Source organism: Euprymna scolopes, chromosome 14 (genome assembly GCF_053919585.1).
Source record: "Euprymna scolopes isolate OS-2025 chromosome 14, ASM5391958v1, whole genome shotgun sequence".
Classification (NCBI taxonomy): domain Eukaryota; kingdom Metazoa; phylum Mollusca; class Cephalopoda; order Sepiida; family Sepiolidae; genus Euprymna; species Euprymna scolopes.
Genome location: NC_136495.1, coordinates 80827725 through 80843870, shown reverse-complemented (window position 1 = coordinate 80843870; position 16146 = coordinate 80827725). Strand labels below are relative to the sequence as shown.

The 16146-nt window shown below is 33.1% G+C and overlaps 1 protein-coding gene across 10 annotated transcripts in view; it reads left to right on the top strand.

The window, feature by feature from the left end:
* The window catches only part of LOC145293116 (uncharacterized), a 327847-nt gene that overhangs the window by 86223 nt on the left and 225478 nt on the right, over nt 1-16146 (top strand). For 8 of the 10 annotated variants that reach the window (XM_080139507.1, XM_080139503.1, XM_080139504.1 and 5 more), the window contains exons 4-5: nt 62-222; nt 13607-13645. In XM_080139507.1, coding sequence (XP_079995633.1) covers nt 62-222; nt 13607-13645 — 200 coding nt within the window. Of the gene's footprint in view, nt 1-61; nt 223-13606; nt 13690-16146 lie in introns of all 10 variants that reach the window. The other 2 variants (XM_080139508.1, XM_080139499.1) reach the window with 2 other exon arrangements.

The following is a 16146-nucleotide window of genomic DNA, read 5'->3' as shown; positions in this document are numbered from 1 at the left end:
ACGAGTTCATGTTAAATTTAAATTGAAAAAGTTAAATGCGGTCTTTTAATTTATTTTCCAGCATAAAGGCAATCCTTATTGCAATCAATGCTACCAGGCATTGTTTGGTCCGCAGATGTTTGGCTATGGATCCAATGTATTTTCGCAGGCCAACTATCGAAGAAAGCAAGTGATTTCAATCAAAGATAAGATCAGAAAAGAACCACCTACATTGCAGAAGAGGTAAGTCATTTCACTCCATGGCAAGAATCGGGTTTTAAAATGCCAAGCAAAAATGCAATTATTTTTGATAAGTTATTCAACATTTATAAATTTTCTTAATTAAAATTTTTCTTGTACGAATCAAGAATTATTCACAAAGACTAACTGATCAATACTTAATCCATTCAATCATCATGTTTATCAATGAAAAAAGGAATTTTACAAAGTATGACAGACTGAGGACGTCCGGCACTTCATATATCCATATATTAGCGCGTGTGCGCACGCACACACACACACACACACACACACACACACACACACACACACACACACACACCATCATCATCAACATGATGATCATCATCAACATGATGATCAGCATCATCATTGGTTTTACATTCATTCTGTTCCATGCTGGTATGTGACACCTTTGAGAAATTAACTTCTAAACTAATCTATCTCTGACCTGGTCCTTATTTATCCCTCTCTCTCTCAAACTCATCCTTATCTTTTTCTTTCATGTTTTCCTTGCCAACTGATCTTGCTACCTCAACTCTTCTACATCTACTAACTAAAGAATTCTCATCCATTCTTTCAATGTGACCAAACCATCAAAGTGTCCTGTTCTGCACACATCTCCATATACTATCCAGATTTAATCTTCCTCTGAGGTCATCAGATCTAAACATGTCTTCAAAATTTGCATTACACATCCACTATCAGTTTCATGTCATTTCTATTCATGCAATGCCTATTTTTAATCCTCACTTCCATGCATCATCACACTGCATATCCATGCTTTATAGACTCTTCCTTTGATCAACAGTGGTAACGCTCTGCTTAACAAGTTTCCTGAATTTACTCTATCCATTCCTAACTCTTGAAATCATTAGCTTCAGTTTCTTTCCTGTGCTCTGATGGTATTACAAAATAACGAAACTTCTGAGCAACCTCAATAACTTCATCCTCGAAATATACTCCCCCACATCTCAGTTTTCATCCATTTTCATTGATTTACACTTTTCGAGACGGATGATATTGAAGTGCAAAAAAATACATTTGAATGACAAAGCTACTGAGGTTGTTCAAAAATGTGAAATAGATAGGTGTTGGGTAGATAATTAGCAAGAATCTTTTTTTCTCTCAAAATAAAATAAATGAATGATTTTTTTTTGCGATATCCATTGTTTCTAAGTTTTAGATTTGGTTGTTATCATATTCACAATGTTTTAGTCATTCTTGTGTAGACTAGAAAGACGGAGTCTCATTGTAACATTTAAAACAACTTTATTGATTGTCTTCATTAATGCATTAATTAGAGGAATGGAAAAGAGAAGGGTATTAGTAACAGAACAAGTCTGTGATGAACGAACACAAAAAAGTTGTGAACTCCACATCTCATTACTAGGGAAGAGAAAAGTGCTCATTTCTGAATAAAAAAAAATGAATATCCTGTTTGTAAGAAAAGGAAGTGTTTATACATGAAGAATATGTACCATACACTGGTGTCAAAGTCAAAACCATGTATGTATGTGTGTGCAAGTCCACATGTATGTAGCTATAGTAGCCATGTTGAATCCATAGTGTTTCTTGTCAAATCCAAGGGTTGGATAGCCCTCAGGGGTTTTGGTTGCATCCCAAGAGAGAAGATTGAGGTTGAAAGAAGTGCCATGGATGTCAGCTTGCTTTGGTCACCTAGCTGGAAAAGAGATAGTAGACCCTTTTTACCAATGTATTTAAGGTAAGTGAGAGATGGCAATTCATACATGTGCAGATGCTGAAATTGTTTAGAAGGAGACGATTTTACATGTCCCTCTATGAGATTCTGCGATCATTAATGTAGAAAAAAAATTGAATATTTTGTTCTACATTTCACATATTATCCATCTGAGTCCCTGCTCTTTAAGATAGTACTAGAATCATTCTTATCCATTTTGGATTTCAAAAGATTTAGGAAGACATATGAACACACATACATACACACATTCACATTAACAGACATTTGCCATTTATATTAAAGAAGATTAATGTGGGTAACAGTTCTTGCCATTTAACAAGTATTTAAAAATTTTATAATCTGAAAATTTGCTGCTTAACTAATAAAAATGATATATAAAAGAAGAAAGCAAAATAAGTAATTAAATTTTTACAGCTCTTCAAACATTGTTATTCTTGATTTTTATTTCAAACTAAAAAAAAGTATAGTTATGTAATAAAATATTTTACATTCTTTTACAATACTTTTGTCTTTTCAAAAAACCCTTAAAGAAAATGCTTTCAATGATTGAAAGCGTTTTCTTTAAGGGTTTTTTGAAATATTTTATGCAAATTAAATATCAAACCAATTTGCAAATTTTTAAAGAATATTATTTAAAAAATATTACAAAAAATATTACAAAAAAAAAAAAAAAGCATTAGCGGTCCACCATTTTCTATTTTGAAATGGCAAATTACAATTATTTTGTCTGTTACATTTGGATTTTAAGAACAGTTTATTAACAAATTAATAGGGAGATTTAAAGTTGCCCGGGTTTGAATGATGATAAACGAATGTTTCACCCTCCCATATTTTTATTGTTATCTAAATCAGTGAAATTGCCCATTTTTCAATCAAATCAATTGATTGCCTGCTTTAATTGGGTACCCATTGCGTTGCACCAGGAGGAAGCTTCATATGCCTCCCTGCAGTGATTTTGTCTACAATATATTGTGGTCTACATTGCACTGTACAAAACCTACTGCTGATTTTATAAAATTATTTTATATATAATGGCTTGAATTAAAGTTTAAAATGCAAAAGTCAAGTATCAGGCTCAATTGTGCTTAATTGAATGTGCCCCTATTATATCAAAGTATCTACTGTTCAATTTCTATGCTGGGCCTTTCTGCTTGTGTGCTAATAAAACTTCTCAAGTGATGTTAGGTTGTATAAGGTGTTAACTTTGGTCAAAATCACCTGTTTCTTTTTTCATCGGATTTTTTAGATTATCGATACTTATCAAAGACATTATAATACAAAACCTAAGAACACTACCAGATACATAAAGTGTGAAATTTCATGAAAAATCAGTCCACCCATTGTGGAGTCTACTGAGAATGAACACACACGCACACACAAAGTTCATGTTCCGTTCTATCTTCTCTGGGATCTTCCGACCACTCGGTTGTATACGCTAAGATAAAAATGAAATGCAACAAGTCTTCAGACGTACCTCTCCACCGTACAGTATATCGATACTCTATGGCTGACTGGGATAGCTTCCGTACATTTATATCTGATCTACTTCTGCATTCCATGTTTAAAAAGGATGTGTCCTCTATAGTACTAGACCTGACCGAATGGTTAATTGTAGGTATAAACCGATTCATACCATCCAAAAAATTCCAACAAAAACCCAACAGCCAGCCATGGATCTCCCCAGAATGTGCTGCTGCCATCGCGCACAGAAATCTCCTTTTCCATAGCTACCAACGTAATAGATGTACTGAGACTAAAGCTGCTTTCAGGACTACCAGCAACCACTGTAAAAGAGTAATAAAAAATGCAAGAGAGCTATATGCTCAGTCCGTTAAATCCAAAGTAGTTGAGCAGCAGCTTGGTTCCCACCAGTTTTGGCAAAAGCAAACAGGATCCTGAACAGAAGCGTGCATTCTATCCCAACCATCATCAATGGACCTGAGGTCATCTCGTCAGCATCAGACAAGGTCAGACTATTTGCCAAGAACTTTGCAACTAATTCTACCCTATGTGACCAAGGCCATCAACTCCCCGTATTTCCTCCTATAACAGACAACATGCTTTGCAACATACAAATATGTGTGTGATGTCGCCAAGCTACCTTGATTCCAGTAAACCAACTGGCCCTGACTGCATTCCAATTATAGTATTGAAAAAGCTTCAACCAGAACTTGCCCCCATGCTTACAAAACTGTTTAAGCGTTGTTTTAATGAGAATTGCTTCCCAACACCCTGGAAAATGTCATCAGTATGCCCTGTATTTAAGAATTCAGGTGACAGGTCATCTCCCTCTCAGTACAGACCAATAAGTCTCCTGTGTGTCATGAGTAAGTTGCTGGAATCCATATTAAATAAAGAAGTAGTCAACCACCTCAGCAGAAATAACCTTCTTAGTGACATGCAATATGGTTTCCGTTCTGCTAGATCTACAGCAGATGTGCTAACGGTTATATCTCATAGTGAATCTCTCGACAAAGGCTTCCTTTCTAGGGCAATTGCTCTTGACATATCAAAGGCCTTCGATAGGGTGTGGCATGTAGGCATGTAGGCCTACTTCACAAGATTTCCAGCTACAGTATATCTGGAAATGTTTTCTCAATCATTAAATCATTTCTCTCTGATAGGCTCATAAGAGTAGTGGTTGATGGGCAGAAATCAGAAGCCCACAGTATTAATGCTGGTGTCCCTTAAGGGTCCATCCTGGGCCCAACTCTCTTCCTGATCTACATCAATGATCTCCCAAAACACATACTTAAATCATTCGTTGACATCTATGCTGATGACACAACCATCTATGGCAACGCATCAAAGGCCGTAAATGACAAATTTCTCTCTGATTCTTTCTCCTCTGATCTGGAGCGCGTGGTACAATGGGGGAAGAGGTGGCTGGTTATTTTTAATGCATCTAAAACCAGGCTTCTATCTTTACATCATCAACGCTCTGATCCCCATCTGACATCAATTGAAATGGATGGCTCTCGTCTTGGGGAGGCTCCATGTTTCGACAAGCTTCTGGGTTTGACCTTTACTCCTGATCTGAAATGGAACACATACATCAAATCTGTTGCCAGGGACGCTGGAAAAAAGGTGGGATCCTTCTACCACTCCAGTAGATATCTCACTACTGATGCAATTCTCTATCTATATAAAAGTCAAGTACATCCAAGGATGGAGTACTGCTGCCATATCTGGGCAGAAGCTGCTAAAAACAACCTATCCTGCCTTGACAGAGTACAAAATAGACTTTGTAGCCTAGTAGGGGAATGCCCTTTTCTCTTCCCTGCAACCTTTCTCCCACAGAAGGGACGTTGTGAGCCTCTCTTTATTTTATTATTTCCATGCCAAGTGTTTGTCTGAGCTCCAATCTCTGGTTCCCCCTTGCCAATCTTTCACAAAAAACATCTAAAAAAAAAACACTGTCAGTAATTTTCCCCACTCTTTATCTGTGCCTAAATCAAGACGTAGATTCCATGAGCAAAGCTTCTTTCTTAGAAGTTCACGCCTGTGAAACTCTCTTCCGTTTGCCTGTTTCTCACCTGACTACAACTTGGATGTCTTCAAGTCCAACTTAAACAAGTTTCTGATGAACCCCCTTAAGTAAGACACTTTATCATATCTCCATTACTAATGATTACTACGATATTGTCCCATTGATTACTGTACACGCAATAACCCTGATTCCCGAGTGGCCTCCGGGCCTTGATAAGTGGTGACTTCCATGTAAAAAAAAAAAAAAAAGTTGCTTTTATATAATACTAGAGATAGATATGATAAAACTGATTTGATAAACTTTATTTTTCTTGTAATTATTTTTCTAATCTATCATTTTTCAATATTTTTTACGAATTTCAACATGACATGTAATCATGTTTTTACCTTAGATGCATTTATTTGAAATCACATCATACTACACAAGCACCAAAATAAATCTTATTTTTTACAAAAATGTCAGATGATTTGTTGACCACCCAGCATAGAAATCATCCTAATGATGAATCGATTACACTGGTATGGTCATTTGGAATGTTCATCTTTCTGGCTAAACTGTTGCAAAAACATGCTAGCTAAGCAAAAATTTAGAAGTGATTAGACAAGATTGCATAAAGTAGAATTTAGAAACAAATGACCCTCTAAATATTTTCTCATACCTGAGGCCATTCTCTATCTCTATTTGGGTTGGTGAATTTCTATCCCATTTGAGGGTTCTTGATAAATTTCAGAAACACCTCTGTATTTTGATTCGCTCTACAATTTCTTCTTCATTCTCTCAAGGATGTGATGTTGTTAGTCTCAGTCTTTTCTACAAATGCTATAATGGCATGTGTTCCTTAGAATTATCTGATCTATTCCCCCTTCCTTTGTTCCAGCTCGTTTGACTCATTGGTCGAGAGGTCTCCATCAATTTGTTGTTTTAATACCTCATTGTAATACAGCTTCCTATTCGAGTAGTTTCTTTCCAAGGACTGCAAAGTTGTGAAACTCTCTTACTGCTCACTGTTTTCTTCTACTTACACTTTTAATCCTTGCAAGACTAAGGTCAATAGGCATCTCCTGTCTTTGCAATAGTCATCTTTTGTTCTTGTTAGCCTCTTACATCAAGTAGCTTCATGCCTTGTCTCGAGCGATTTCTATAAAAAAAAAGTAAAAATGGGAGAGTGAGCTTGCATAATATTAGAAAACATCTGATTCTTAAACAAGGCAAAAGTGATGTTAAATGAATAGAAGTAAAAAAAAAAAAAAAAAATATTTTGATTTTTCATCACTTCAGGATTATCTCCCTTCCTTCTGGCAAAATATAAATATTTCTTGGAATCTTGATTGATTTGTTTATATTTTTGCTATTAAAAATTCAACTTTGCAAGTGTTTTTTTTTTTATTTTTATTTGTGTACTATGTTAATCTTGTATTAACTACAGCAGTACAACAATGGCGTCGCTAATTGGATACATATGCATTCTGGACAATCCAGACTATGTAGAAACATGAATAAGATGCTCTGAGGTACTGACTAGAGTTAAGAAACTCTAAATTGAATAAATGAAATTACTGACATATTTCTCACAATAGCTGGGTGTGAAGCAATCCAGAAAGTTTTAATGATGACATCTCCAAGAAATTGGAAAAGTTGATTGTCAAAAAAATTAGCAAGATTAGAAAAATGAATATCAGATCAAAGAAAAGCACTGAAAGAACAAAATTTCTGGAAACAAAACAAAACCTCAGTGAGTCTATTCATACACCAATTGAAAGAAAGAACAAGATATTGCAAATTTAAAAAACTTGGCATCAGTGAAATATGCCAGGAAGATGATCCACGATTAATATGGCACAACAGTTGTTATTTGGTATTTTGTGTAGTGATGAGACGATTCCAATGTTTCCCGATTCTGATACAATTATGCTTGTGTTCTAAATTCCCAATTTTGGTACAGTTATTGATTTTGATTCAAATTCTTTGTAAATTTATAAGTATAGTTATTTTTGGATTTTTTTTTTTTTGTATATGTTGGTGATCTGTATAGATAGTAGTTTTACTAGTAGTTTAAAATCAATAAATATTTATTTCATCATTAAGATAAGCGGTGGAAAATTAAGTTTTAAACTAAAACAAAGAAATAAAAACAAAAAAAGAATCGTTTTGGGCATTGGAAAATAGGCCCAAATTTTTCTGATTCTTACACCCAAAAGGTTCTAATACTTTTTAATTCCTGACTCCAATTAATTGTCCCAACATTAATTTTGTGTGTACAATTCAACCTGGTATAACTTTACTATTTTAAAATATTAAATAAAATGATTTTATGCAATAATTATAATAAGCTGTTATGAAATAGTGACAAGTTGCGTTTAAAAAGTCTTTTAAATGTGATCCTATCAGTGCCCCTTCCTCTGTGTTGGGACATTGGGAGAAAGAGAAAATGAAGTATAACAAAAGAAAAAGGAAATGAGTTTGTTGAATGAACAATGAATAAGTAGTTGTCCATCAGGAAACACAAAAGAAGGCTAAAGTAGGATTTGTTAATCACAAGGGGAGATTTATTTAGAGTTAGTGTTAGGGTTGCCAGTGGGTTTTGTGATGGTTAGGAGCAGTTTGCAGGCAGTTTGAAGTGTAGCTGTGGGTTTTGTGACAGTCCAGTTGCCAGTTGAACACAATCAGGGGGAGATGAGAAAATGAATTGATTAATTGATTGACAAACACAGCCTGCAAATTATTTGTCCAGTGAAAATTCATATAGGAACGAATAAAAATTATTTAAAATTGGTAAATTATTAAAAAAAAACAAAAAAAACAAGCTGTTGACTTAAAATTTATTATGTTTCTGAATGTTTGAGATAAAAATTGATAATTTGAATTATTTGGACTATTTTACTCATGTTCTCATCTTGAGTGTCATTTGCACGACATTTAAGTCGATATAACCTTCAATGTTATCCAGATGTATATTGTTGAACTTAAAAATCTACATGGAATTTTAAATGGGACCTTTTATTTAATCCACAAAGGGTACTTGTGCATTTAACGAACCAGACGTAACTCAGCATTTGCTCGGCTTTGTCCGGCGCATGACGTCAACAGCCGGATAAAACCGAGCGTTGACGATAAAATAAAAACAACGCTACAACAAAATAACTGTACAATGAAATTGTAAAATGTAGAAACATAAAAAAATTAAATAAGTAAAAAAAAAAAAAAAGCAAAAACCTATCGTTCATTTATGTTTTTATTATTATTATTATTATTATTTGAAATTGTTTTCTGTTTTCAAAATAAATACATATAAAACAAGTTTGTTTTTTTTGTTAAATAATAGGAAACTTTTTCGTCTGAACTTTGGTTTTTTTTTTCAATTTTTAACCTAAAAAAACATGTCTTAAACAACCTAACCTAAAAAAACTATGTCTTAAACACGTAAAAGTTAATTTTTTTTTTTTTTTTTTTTTTTGCAACTCTTTATGTCAAATAAAAAATAAATGAAAAAAGCCTAAAAAAAGGGCAATAAAAATTATTGGGGTGGGGCAGAACAAGGACTTTTTTTTGCCAGAAACAAGGATTTTTTATTTATTTATTAGTGGAAGGAGGGTTTCGGCGTTCCTATTTGGTACAGTGACCAAGAAACCCTCCTTTTCGGCGGGGTCGTATCTACCGAAGACCCAGACCACACCACCACCACCGGTGTCAAAAGTCTGCCGACGTTTTGTTTTCTGCGGTTAAAAACGGACTCGTCGATTTTTACTGTATGGCCTGGGCCTCCAATCTGCCGGGGATTCCTAAGAAAATAGTCCCTGCGACCCTGCATATATCACGCAGGAAAATTTTCCAATCCACAAACGTGTGGCGAGTTTACATTGACTGAAACATTGTGCAAGATGAGGACTCCAGTCTGAGGAATCCAAATAATATGATCTTATTATTTTTTAAATTATTTTTACATTTTGTAATGTTCAATTTTGGAAGTATGACCCCAAGCATGTATTCAATGTTGATTATAATCACTTAAAATGCGGCCATTATTTACATTTGTAAATTTGCAATTCTAAAATAATGAAAATTATTTTCAGTTTTTTTGTTTGTTTTTTTTTAATGAAAACTTAAAAAAAAACAAAAAAAAACAACTGATTTTTATTTTCCTTCAACAAGTAAACAGTTATGTCTGTAATATAGTAGCAGGGCTACCCAACATTGTTTAGGATGCTAAAAAAGAAATTTGTAATATCTTTCTTTTATCCCCCTCCCCTCCCTCTTATGTTACTTTTTAAATTTACCTCATTCTCTATCTGCATCTTGGGATGAGTTTCTAACATATTTTATTTTTATGTACACTTGGTGCAAACAGACTCCACAACAACATTTCAAACTTGCAAAAAGAAAGAAAAATATTTTCTGACCAGATGAGAATTAAAAATCTCAATCTCTCACTCTCTCTTACACACACACACATTTTACATAATAGAAGATGAAAGATTTCATGAGTTGAATATCTTTTTGAATATGGAAATATTTAAAAAAACAGGTAAGCATTTTTTTTGCAATTCAGTTTTATAAAAAGTAATTTTCGATTAAATTAATATGAATAAATATGAAAATGTTTAAAAAAAATTTTTTTTCTTTTTTTTTTTTTTTGCAAATCAACATGTTTTGTTTTCTCTGACATGACAATGTGTTTTTTTAAGGTAGAATATTCATCTTTGGTTTTATTTATGATTCTCCAGTCTTCCAACTTGTGTGTGTGTACAGATCAAATCCTATAATATTTAAAAAGTAAAAAAGAACCTTCTGTTTTGCACAATACATATAATGTTAAAATTTTTCTTAAAAGTTGTCTAAGAATGTAAACCAGCTCAGAATAACTACTCGGTTAATTGTTTACTTGTGTGAACTTTTTCTGACATCCAACAAAAACCCACTTTGTCCATTCTATCTGAAACAATATTAATGATAATAAGAACTCCCCCCCTCCTCATTAACAAACAAAATCAACTTCTCCCTTGATGTTTTCCTTTACAAATATTCAAAGAAAAATTTTAGAACTACCAACATGCAGAAATTTAAATGTAAAACATTGCTGTACAACTCTCCACTTAGTATGCCCTCCTCCATAAATTTAATCCCTAATTCACAGGAGTCCCTTATGTCTTAGTGGCAATATGCTTTGTGCTGAATAAAATTTAAAAAAAAACCCCGAATGATTAACATTAATATCTGGGAGATACTTCATCAGATTTCCAACTAATACTGATCATGCAATCCGTTGTTTGTTTATTTTTTTTTTGTTTTATCATAATCACAAAATCAGTCAATATTATTAAAAAAAAAAAAAAAAAAAAATCCCCTAGATACTTGCTTGACAAATATATGGCACAATCATGTTGACACACTGGTTCTCACCAGATTACCGAAGTTAAGCAATATTGAGCCTGGCCAGTACCAGATGGCTGACCTTTTGGGAAGGCTAGTCACAATGTACCTTCTGGGAAGGTTGGGTGTGGGGCCAACACCCTCACCCCGAAAAAAAGAACTACTTGTTACAAAAGCATCTACAAAGTTGTGGAAGGCCTATGCCCCTCCAGGGGCTATGGATGGACATTCTTGACAAGCTTTGGTAATTCTTCAAGTAATTACTTTAATGGTTTAGAAATTCTAAATGTTTTCTGGGATGAGCGATCAAATTGAAATATTAAAAAAATATATATAGAATTTATTTTCTTGTGGGTGAAATTTTAGTTATGTGAAGAAAACAAGCCAACCTCTCTATTCAGAAACAAGAACCATTGTTTTAGCAAGAGAAATTAAACTGCATTTGTTTTTATGGAAATCGTTCTACACAAGGCATGAAGCCCCATTGATGTAAGAAGTTTTAAAAAACTTAAAGGTCAAAAACTAGCCAACAATAAGTGCTAGATGGATAGATTCCGACCAAAAAAAACAGCATTTCTTCCCCCTTTGTCAGTAAAATTGCTCATGAATCTGAGGAATGAATCTGAGGAATAAAGGTGAAAATAAGGAAAGTGAACAATGGATGGAACTAATAAGTAGGGCTATGACAACAGCATATTCTTTTCATTGTTTTGACTCTTGAGTATATATCCGTTAATATCTTATGTTTTTATATGGATGGATGTGGTTCTCAGTTGATTGTGTCTTACTGTGTTGGATATATACTTGAGTCAAAAGAATGAAAAGAATATTCTGTTGTCACAGCCCTATTAATAAGTTATGATTTAGTAGTCGTTACCAATCTGAAAATGTAGAAGTGGTGATGAGAGACAGCTATTCAACGCAAGCACAAATCTACACATATTTATTGAAGATAAAAAAATGTAATTTGACAACATAGAGGAATTCACTTCAATTGAAAATATTTGGAATTCAAGTGAAAATAAACCTCTCCAATGTTCCAGTATTCTTTGCACCTTTTCAACTATGTCTACTTAGTTCCCTTCCACCTGACTCGTTTTATTATTTTTTACCCTTTGCAACCGAGGCTAGTACAACCATATTTTTATTTATTTTGGTCTGTGACATCAGATTATGGGATTTCTAACAATTTCAGTTGACTTCATTTCACATAATATTCTTTGTACTAGAGTACATCCTTCATAAAAAATATGCTTCATCAGTGTTTATACTTGCTATTTATCCAGATATATTGCTAAGCATACATATAAAATCATAGCAATACATCAGTAACTTAATTTTTATATGTAAATTATCAATTTTTATGATCTAAAAAAAACACTCACCATTGATTTTTAAAAAAATTTTTTTATTATAGAATGGAGGATTTCTTTCCAGATTAATTTCAGGCGATAAGGGGGTAGTCTGAAGTGATTGTCTGACTTGTTATTTGCTTTCTTGCTTCCCCTCACTACTGGAAATAGTTTCATCTAGGATCTGGAAAAAGTCACATGAGATGCAAGTACCTATAATTATTTATCTAAATATAAATACACATTGGTATTTATTATAGAGTGAAGGATATTTTTTTTTTTCAATTTACCTGTTTTATTATTATCATTATCTTACTAGGAGTTCTCATGCAGACTATCATCAGTGATTGCTCACTAACAATAACTGGTGGTGTTTACCGGAGTCTGAGTGACAATAAATCTCCTCAGATTTCTAGTGTTCTCCACCTTTTTTGATATACATTGTAGATAATTTTGCATTATCGCAATTGTTGATTACCATTCATTTTCCACTGGCAATGACCATTAGTCTTCTCTGAGATTTGAGTAACAATAAGCTTCCTCAAGGTCCCAGTACTCTCTGCACCCTTCTAGTGGAGATCTAATTAGTGCTCTCCTTCCTCTGCATCTCCATCCTCCTTAACTTTTCACAACTATTTTGTGTGTGTGTGTGTGTGTGTGTGTGTGTGTGTGTGTGTGTGTGTGTGTGATATCATATCGTATGTGTGTTTCATTTGAAATGTGTGTGTGTGTGTGACAATTTATGAAATTTTAATTGTTAACTAAAGTCAATACAACACAGAATGTTAAAAATGTTGAAACATAATATATGATAAAAATAAAAGGTTCTTTTTAAGACAAATGAAACAAACTATTACTGGTTACTATGTATGTAGTATGAAATATTGTTAAAATCTGCAAAGATGAAAATTCTAAACTTGAAAATATTTCTCTTTAAATGTGAGGTGATATCAAAAATTTACAAGACTTATCCTAGAAAAATAAAATATTTAACAAAACTGATGAATTGTTTATCAACAGCTATTTCACAAATGTTTTCCTCATTTTCAAGGTGATTGGTTGCCTTGAAAATTCATTGTCTTGGAATACCATCTCAAAAATTTATGTCGGACTCAGAAATGGAAATTCATCTGGAATAAGACAACTGTTAACTGTGGAGTTAATTTTAAAAAACCCTGACTGCAACTCCTACAAAAATTAACTTTCAACTCCCTATCTTAGAGGTATGGTGTTCACAAAGAAAAAAAAAAAATTCTAAGTCCCAATTTTTATCTCCCAGCTCTGATTTGACCAAAACTAACTGCTCATCGATTTCCATTAAATAGCAAAATCAGAGGACAAAGTCTTTAAAGTTTCTGGTATCACCTCATTTTATTTATCTTTCTTTTTCAAAAGTAAGCCACTATTTTTTTTTTTTTTTTTTTTTAATCTCATTGGTGGCTTTCTATTCACTAGCCATCGCAGTGTCAAGGAATCCATTCAGCTCTGGGACAGGTTGGTTTTTGATGAATGTTTTCTGTCAATTTCATTTCCAGAAGGTGAGCAATTAATGAAGCTAGATTATCAGAAATCGTTTAGCTTTTTACTTGCTACTGTCAGTTGCCTCCCTTTATTACCGGTTGCCTCCCTTTACTACTGCTATGATTAGTATTTCTACAACAGATGCTTTTTGCTATACACTAGATGTGAGCTTTGATGTGAATTGAATGTTGTTGCCTACACTTTTCCTCAAAACATTTGATTATAATTTCATAAATAAAGTATCAGAGAAACAACTGTGAATGCCTATTTCAATAATTAAATCATAAGCAAATGTTTTGGAATTTCTGAGATGAGGATTGAGAATTTGGATTATTTGGATTGCGATTCTCATCTTGGACGTTATTCTCATACCGTGGCGCAACAAATAAAGTTCTTATTAATCAGTTCTAAGTGACAGCCTTTAAAAGTTCAGTCTTAACTACAAACGATACTCATAATTTTTTAAAATTACTTAAGAATTCTACTCTGTTACGGCTGACAGAATGAGAACAATATGCCTCTGTAATTTTAATGACAGTTTAATTCAAAATTCTGTAGAGATTCTGAGTTCAACATAAAAATTTGTTTGCTTTGTCTGTTTTATGATATGTCAATCCTTTTCAGGTCATTAATTCCTGAAGCACATTTATAGTAAATGATTCACTGTATATGAGTAATTGAACCAAAGTTGCTATTCTATCCATAAAAGAAGAGGATGCAAGTTTACATCTTACACAGTATTATTATTATTATTATTATTATTATTATTATTATTATTATTATTATTATTTCTTCTGGAAATCGCTTCAGATAAGGCATTAAGCCATTTGATATAAGAAGCTGATAAATACCACTTCAAGATGAAAAACTAGTCAACAATAAATATTTGATACATAGATTCTGACTCAGAAAACAACTATTTTTCTTCCTTTGTAAGAAACATTGTTCATAGAATTTGGACTAAAGGACAAAAAATGTAAAGCAGAAGTTAAAGGATGCTGAAAGTAAAACCAAGGCCAACTTTCTATTCTCTGTAAATATAAGCCAGTACCAGAAATCCCCACATTCTAATTTATTTCTAAGTGAATAAAATGCTTTGAAGCAAATTTTGTATCAATTTATTCAAAGAATATTTCCCAAAAGCAAAGAATACAGAACAAAAGTACTCTTGAATGTTTGTATCTCAAACATAATGTGTGAACTTAAAAGAATCATTTCTCGATATTCAGATACTATGATAAATTTCCTCATGAACTTGGTTAAAATGCATCCTAACAACTCTTTCATTTTCACAAGAAGTTCCGCAGGCATAAAACAAAAGTTGTGCATTAAACAGAGTGGTTAATGACCTCAAGTTTTTATATCCTCTAGAGTTAGTCTTGACTCCTTCCCACCATCCTAATATTATTCCTAACTGAAAAGGTGTTAGCAATAGTAAAATTGATATTTCTAATTCAAAGCTTCCTTATGAGATCCCAAATAAATTTGTATCGCTCAATAAAGTAACATCCTAAAATGACTAAAAACGTTAAAGGCAGTAAAAATTATCCCAGCAATCCTTATAAAAAAACAAACTGATCATGCATGGTGTGCTATTAACTCTGGTCTAGCTATACTGACTTCCTTTGAAAGAGGAAGTTTACAAGGAACATCAAATTCAGAAGCAGCATAAATGGTTTCGATAATCATATGTAAATATTGCTTGAATGAAACAATGTTTATATAACAGACTAGCAGGTTATTGCACAGTTGCAAAATACACTTGAATATGATATTTTCATTCCTGCAGATTTCATATTTATTTTTATAGAGTATCATATGAGGACATATTTTCCTCTTAAAATATGAAATTACGATTTCTTACATGAATAATAATATGGTTATCCAAATATAATAAATATAAAATCTAATAAGAAAGAAGCTTTGTTCATGGAATCTGATCTGGGGATCAATGTTGATGATGTAAAGACATAAGCTTGGTTTTAGGTACATTAAATGTAACCAGCCACCTCTTTCCCCATTGTACCACATGCTGATGGAGGCTTTGGATGCACACCTCTGAACAATTTATTGAGCTGCCCATATAAATAATCAAATTCAGACTATAACCCATCATTTTTAATTCATTGAAAATAACAAAAATTGCTTCCTATTGTCCATGTGCAATTCAACTCATCAAAAGTGCACATAAGTTGCATATAGAATCAAATTAACGCTTCCTGTGTTGTGAATTTCCCCCACTTTGTGCCTAAATTTAAATGCAGATTCCATGAACAAAGCTTCTTTCCTAGAACTTTCTCGCATGTGGAACACTGTTCTACTGGTATGCTTCCCAGCTGATTACAATATGGTTGCCTTCAAGTCTAATGTAAGCAAGTTCTTGTTGAGCCGTCCTCTTAAATAATCTAAATCCTACCCTATCTACACCATTAACAATTACTACACTTCTACCTTATATTCATTAACTCTTATCC